The following is a 7,509-nucleotide window of genomic DNA, read 5'->3' as shown; positions in this document are numbered from 1 at the left end:
CTCTCTCTCTCTCTCTCTCTCTCTCTCTCTCTCTCTCTCTCTCTCTCATATTCAGGTTTTAGAGGACCCCCCCATTTTAAAACAAAAGCCGCACACACATGATTTAGAGATATACGTGATGCAGCTCAGCCAATCAAATATGGGTATTCTGATAACCCATATTTCCTGATTCGAGTGACATTTACACACACCGCGACACAAGAGGGAGAGACGAGGAAAGACATGGCAGAGCAGGACAATAGTCATGTAAGCTGTAAATGATAAAACATAGGACAATCTCCAAATGAGAAAGATTGCCAGAGAGATCAGTCTCGCTCTCTCACTCACTCACTCTCTCACTCATCCTCTCTCTCTGTCTCTCTCTGATACAGTCATTCAGGTCTTAGAGATTTTAAGAGGACTCCCCCCCCCCCCCACACACACCCCATTTTAAAGTAAAGGCCCCACAAAATGAATTCTAACTGAAAAGATTGTGATGAAGCCTGTCATTTAATAACCTGTTTATGTTTATCTAACATTATGATTATGTCTCCCCCCCCCCGCCCACACCCCATTTCAAAATAAAAGCCCGAAAGAGTGAATTCTAACTGAAATGCTTGTGATGAAGCCTGTCATTTAATAACCTCTGTTTATGCATGTCAAACATTAAGATTATGTCTCCTCTCCCCCTCACCCAGTCCCACCCTTTCAAAATAAAAGCCTCATGGATTAACTGTATTTAAACGTTAAGCTCAAAATTAGGCTTTTTTGTTGAAATAATGAATGCTCTTACTAATACTACTGCTACTAATATTTCTAGTATCACTACTACTACTACTGCAACTTTTGCTGTTGCTGATACCATCACTATTATTACTACCACTACTGCTATTACTACCACTACTATTATTACTTATACCACAACTGCTACTACTGCTATTCCTGCTACTACTACAGCTATTGGTACGACTGCTACTAGTACTACTACTACTGCAAAAACTGACTTTACTATTACTACTACTACTACTACTACTACTACTACTACTACTACTACTGTTATATTAAATACTATGACCACTACTACAGCTATTACTAAGCCTACTGATACTACTTCTACTACTTCTTCTTCTAATTACTAATACTTCGACTACAACTTCTACTACTACTACAAATATCACTACTGCTACAACTCGTACTTATTCAAATGCTACTAATACTTTTACTGCTAATAATACTTCTACAACAACTACAACTTCTACAACAAATATCACTACCGCTGAAATTTTTTTAAGCTACAGAAACCGTTCGAATATATCAAAATGTTCAGCTCTTTCAGGAGAGGGGTGATATGACTTCATATTTGTAATCTTTCAACTTTTTGAATTATTAAGCTTTTTGCAATTTAAAAAAAAAAATTGGATATCTATTTTCAGCAATGTTTTTGCGATTCATTTCAGCTTTCAGCATTCCAACGCATTTTCAGCAGGAAATGCATTTTCTAGTTTAAATCAGTTTCTTCCTTTTTACAGCCGTGCTAAGCTAAGCTAACATGCTGCTGTAAACTCTCACCATGAAGCAAATAAGAGCATTTCACAAAACATCCAAACATTCATAAAAAGAGTTAAATGACTCAATGTTGCGTCTTTGAAAGCAACAATAAAATGTTGCTTTCAAAACCGTATCTGTAATAATTAAGCTGCTACGAATGATTATTACCAGTTATTACTGATTAGCGTGTGTATGTGATAAATTGATGAATCTGTTGGTCAATGAAATGCAAAAAAAGCAAAAAAAATTGCCTGTTTTTAAATGCAAAAATATTCAGTTTACAATGATATAAGGAAATACAAGGAAATCCTGAAAGCAGCTTAAGCAATTCGACATTTACGTTGATTCATTTATGTTGATTGACTGATCAATTCACCACTGATTATACTCCAACAATACTACATACAAAGTATATATTATTACCACCTTTCTCTCCCTAACATAAGACCATACAGCAAACCACCACATGGGGGCAGTGTTGGATAGTTAATGTTGCATCCCCCAGGGGTCTAAACAGGAGTGATGTTGTGTACCTTTGTCCATGCTGCTACGGAAGCCCTGAGAGGCAAGTGTGGGAAAAAGAGTTGTTATCTCTCCAGTGTTTAGGACTAATAAACGGGTGAACTGGATGTTTTTAATATAATAGTAATTTTAATTATTTTTTAGTTACCTGCCAAAAAAAAAAAAGTAACTGAGAAAGAGTATCCTGGCAAAACATCTGTTTTGAAGAGAAAACAATTAAGATCAGACGTAAAACATGGATCACCAGATAGATGAATCTCCCCTGCCTCTCAGGGCTTCCGTATGCCCAATTAGAAGCTTTTTAACAGAAGTCGAATAGTCTCACAATTAAATTACTTTGAACTACTTTATCGATTCAACGGATCAACTTGATCCAAGCGTCTCCTCACCTCGCTCTCTGCCGTGCCCTGGCTGTCTCCTCGGATGCTGCTGGTGCTGCCGCTGGCGTCCCTGGTGCGCGGCGGCTTCCAGGTCCGCTCCCCGGTGGCTCGGTTGTAGTAGAAATGCCTACCGCTCAGGTCTTTGTGGGTCTCCCAGTCGCCCAGGACGTGGAGAGGGGAGCTGGAGGGTACAGGCGGCAGGCTGGACTGCGAGAGCTTCAGCTCCTGGAGGTTGGTGTAGACCGGCGAGTCGGACCGGCCCTGAACCGTGGGTGATGTTGTCTGGTGGAAGAAAGGAGAGGTGAGGTCAGATCAGATCATCAACAATTCTCTGCAACTCCTCAGGCTTCTAATAAAGATCTGAACTTTAAGTTTTCCCCCTAACTTCTCCAGAGAAGTGTCCTCTACAAATTCAATGACATTGCAAGAATTCCACAACCCAAATCCCTCCAGAAGCCCAACTTCTCTTTCTTAGAGCAGAGAGTTACGAGTCTCTCTCACAGTCTGCACGGCAGGATGCAGCTGCTGATCAAATCACATGCCACATGTGACTCGCAGATATGTTTGTTAAACGCATCGGTCAGATTCTGATCAGGTCCTCTGAACGGGTGGATTGGGCACACTAACAATCATTTATCGGTCTACTCTGAGACCCGACACAAATGATGTGGACATACAAGGCTGCTGGTATTAGCATGGGGCCGCTAACGTATGTAGCACTTCTCAAAACAGAAGTTAAAAAGAAAAGTATAAGAGCGAGACAGAAGAGATGGAGAAGGCAATATGTGAAAAGAAGCACAATTAAGTGTAGAACACATAAGAGAAAATAAAAAGTGATGAAAAGCCAAGGAAAGCAAATGGATTTCAAGACGCTTTTTAAAGATGGCCGCCCGTTTGGCTAATCGGAGACCATGCGGGATTTGTGATCACCTTTGGTTAACGGTTCACATAGACAGAGCTCCATGGGGACTAGTGCTATTTTTAGAACATGCCTTGCGGGCGACTCACATGGACCGTGTTGGCTACCTCTGCTAGAGATCACGGATGTCTTTTATGTCAACTTTTAAATCAATTCTATAAGCGACAAAACAGAGACGCTCAAACTTGAGTGATCTGAACCTAGCTTTTATTAAAAGCCTGCTGCAGAGCTCTGGACCGGCCAGAGCTGAGCTGGAGAAGATGTACTGAGGAAGATGATCAAAGTGTTTGCGGGAATTCAGATAGAAGAAGAAAAAACAGTCCAGCAATACGATCCAGGAAGTCTGTGTGACAGTCTGTAAAGGCCCATCAGATGCTGAAACACTGCACAACACTCTGTAATACTCAGTCAGGGCTTTTCGTGACGATTGCAATATCAATGAGGTAATCTTCCAGAAATGTGCGCTTGTACATGTACAGTATTTGATTGGCCAAAGCAGCGTCTCGCCAAAAGTTGAGCCAGGTTGAACTGTTTGTCCTGATGACACGGTGATGGCCTCACCTGCTCCAAAAGAAAGACATGTCTTTCTTTAACCCGGGGTTCCTGAACGCAGCTTTACAGCCGTTGAGGCTGAAGCAAGAATTCACTATTTGGATAAAGGGGGACTGAGAAGCACTGATTTCACATTTGTGTTGGGAATCACAAATAAATAATGTTCTCGGTGGATAAGGTACAATCCTCTGTAATAAGTAAAGGAAGTGCCTCTGGTTGAAATGTGTCTGACAAGCTGCTGGACACCTGCAGAGAGGAGAGAGGAGAGGAGGCTCAGCACTCCGACAGGATGTGGTGATTTCACAACACGTCTGACTGGACTCGCTAACCGCAGCCGGCAAACTTCATGACCAATGTGGCCCCGCAGTGTCGGAGTGGACGCACTTCAGACACGGTTCAAACAGTGTGTCTCTGGAAACCTGGCAGCATCTGAAGGCCACTACGTTACGTTACCATGGCTACGGCTCAGAGCAGTTAACGTTGTTCTGGAAAAACTAAATGTTTTAGACTGAAGCCAGCGGATAGACGGCCGACCACCAAAGAGTTAATATCAGAGGCCCCCCCAGCACCCCCCCTTCTGTTAGTTACAGGTGAGGAATGTGGGGGGGGGGGGCACTTCAGTCAGAGTCAGAGGATTTTAACAGATGGGACTTCCTGATGTTTTGTTGGGGGGAATAACAGGAATATTTTTCACAGAAATGATCATTTAATATCCTGCACACATTCCGGAGCAGAGCAAAGGCTTCAGCCGCATCCGGCTGTTTTCAGTTAGGTTTCATTCGCTGCGTCTCAGTGTCAGGCCAACGCACGCCGAGTGCTCCAGCAGTGGAGTCACACCGCAGACAGGTGGCGGTTGGGCTGAGCGCGGGGTTTCTAATTGGGTTTTTAGGGAATAATGTTGCAAAGATCGAGCCGAAATGCAGACGATTGAGTGAGGCCTAAAGGTGTGAGGCTGGGACTGAGGGACTCAGAGTTATCTCAACTCTTACGGCTCAATCTCCATAAACCCTCCGTCAAACATTTCCCATAATGCAACACACACACACACAGCACGGCTCTAGGTAAGGCAATGTCAGAGACCCGAACCAAACATGACAGAGGACAGTCAGACCCAGTCTGAAACGACCCCCTCTTTGTGCAGGTTTTGACCTCAAGTGTACCGATACACAGTCCTGCCAACAGTGTCGCACTATTGCACCGTAGGTGGAGGTAAAGTGCCACGAAAGGCTGCAATGTACCAACAATGATAGAAAAGAAGAAAACAATGCAGGTTTTAAATAATGAAAACGTTTTAAGAGGAGGGAAATGCATTCCACATGTTTACATCTCAAGTGTACACACAGAAGACACTGTGAATCACACGGTACCTTTACTTCAGACAAATGTAAAAGGTCAGGTCTCAGCTTAGAGCTCCACAGTGAGGATGGGAAAGAGGGGGAACACTCACCAGTGTTGGAGGATGCTGACCACAATGCAATAAAAAAAGATATGAATTTACAACGTACCGTAATTAACATGACCGTCTTTATGCAAGACCTCCGATACAGACACACAACATGAGTCATGCTTCAACATTTAAAATGGATCCTTTAAAGTTGCTTATTAAGGAACTGTGATGGAGTTGAAACATGTTCAAATGATTTCAGAGACATATTTAAGTGAACCGCTTAGCTGTCAAATGAGAACATCTGTCTGTGACCCGGCAGTCAAGATGACAACAATGGAGCCAAAACCAAGCCCCGCCCACCGACCGGAGGAAAATATTAAACACGAGAAATGTTGAGAGATTCATATTTAATGAGCGCTGCCTAGATTCAAAGTTTCATCAGAATTCAGGAGCAGTGACTGACAGCTGCGTCCTCGGCTCTGATTGGCTGTTTTCCTTGCTTTTCCACCGCTTATCTGTCTCGTGTACTGCTGTCAGGATATAGTGACAGTTTGAGCAAATATGACAAAAAGTGAATTAATAAGTCATAAACTGAAGCTTTAATTATTGAAAAATATGCAGATAAATCAAAATGAGCTTAAAAACATCCATCTATATCTCATGGCTGTCTTTATAAAGACAGGTGACTAACGGCTCCCTTGAATCTAAAAATAGAAGTCAGGACACAATAGGTGCCTTCCTGGCCTGTTCTGTGTTGGACTGAAGCGCCTCATGCAGTGTGCAGCATATGCTGAGAGAGGAGTTCCAACACATGCCTGGAACAGCAGGAGACAGAAGATGATGAACTGAACATCAAGTGTTCTCCTGGCAGAGAGCAGTCAGTGAGCGTGGGCTGCTCTTCAGACAGGCAAACTCATTAACGCTGCCTGGAATTCAATTGAACAGTTTAAACAGAACAGGGCTGGCCACGGCGGAAAGTCCTCAAACTACAAGCGGATACTTTGAGGAACAAACACCATGGAGATGAATTGTTAGGGGACATGAGATCCAATCTGTTGGCAAAGCAGATTCTATATTAAGAATGGACGCAGTGCAAAGACACCGGTCATGATTCAAATATCACCTTCTTTAGACAAACAAAGTCCACATATTTTCATGTCCCCTGTGTCTCTGGGTTCGGGTCCCTATCGGCTGTCACCTTGTGTCCGGGGCCGCTCACAAACACCTCGTCGTCGTCCTCCCCGGCTCTCCTGTAACCTCGGAACGTACTGAACGCACGACGCATGGCGATGCACGGCGACCATCAAGTGTGACGGGAGACACTTCACCTCCCTCCGAGGCACAGAAGCTCCATTTTTCTCTTCTTCTTCCCTCTCCCACCGTCCTCCTGCTGTGTCAACGGTCCGGTTGTGAAGGTAGGAGGGGAACTTGAGACCGACTGTGTGACAAGAGGCGAGAGGGGGGAACCGGATCCGTCTGCCTCACAAAACACGGAGTGCAGCGCACAAACTCATCTGACACAACAGGAAACGGTGTTGAACAAGTCAGAGCTTCCTCTATCAGAAGCGTGCTTCTGTGTGTTGGAGTCAAACCGGGGCACCGGCAGACAGTGCTGACCGACACACTGGCAGTTCAGACAGTCCTCGAAGGGATCACTGAGCATCTCTCACCTGAACAGATGAGTGCGAGGGAGAGGATCGATTGTGTAACAGGGTATCGGCAAAGTCGTTGCCTAGTTTGAGCAGCAGCGGTGGGGAAGTAGACGGCAAGAGGAAGGAAGACAGAGAGGGATGTGGCAAGGAAGTGAGATAAGGAAGTGATGAGCTATATATTAGTACGCTGGTGTCTGTTATCAGCGTCAACACGTCCCTCAACATGTCTGCAATACATTTTGTAATGCAGCTCTTTCAACAATACAGCGCTTGATTTACTCGTCTTTAAAACACACGTTTTGAACGACAAATCGGATCTTTGTATTTAGAAAAATAATTTTGAATGCTATATTTTTAGGCTTTTATCTTTGAACATACCGATACTGTCTAATCATAGCTATAAGCACCCATAAACATTCATAATGCTTTATGATAATAATCATAACACATTATAAAACATTCTGAGGTCAAGTATCATAACACTTCATAGTGGATAATGAGTTGAAGGGCATATAATGAGTTGAAGGGCATATATATACATATATATATACACATATATATATATATACA

The 7,509-nt window shown here is 43.4% G+C and overlaps 1 protein-coding gene across 1 annotated transcript; it reads right to left on the bottom strand.

The window, feature by feature from the left end:
• Positions 1 to 2,234: 2,234 nt before the first annotated feature.
• On the bottom strand, positions 2,235 to 7,318 carry LOC116401359 (rho GTPase-activating protein 12-like). Its single transcript, XM_031879718.1, has 2 exons — positions 6,486 to 7,318; positions 2,235 to 2,711 (listed from the first exon to the last, which is right to left on the bottom strand). Exons 1-2 carry the CDS (start codon positions 6,570 to 6,572, stop codon positions 2,397 to 2,399), a joined length of 402 nt encoding a protein of 133 aa, XP_031735578.1. The 5' UTR covers positions 6,573 to 7,318; the 3' UTR covers positions 2,235 to 2,396.
• Positions 7,319 to 7,509: the final 191 nt, after the last annotated feature.

This window comes from Anarrhichthys ocellatus, unplaced genomic scaffold (genome assembly GCF_004355925.1).
Source record: "Anarrhichthys ocellatus isolate YVR2014 unplaced genomic scaffold, GSC_Weel_1.0 scaffold394, whole genome shotgun sequence".
NCBI classification, from domain to species: domain Eukaryota; kingdom Metazoa; phylum Chordata; class Actinopteri; order Perciformes; family Anarhichadidae; genus Anarrhichthys; species Anarrhichthys ocellatus.
Note: the sequence above shows the minus strand (reverse complement) of the source record. Positions and strands in the feature narration are given on the sequence as shown.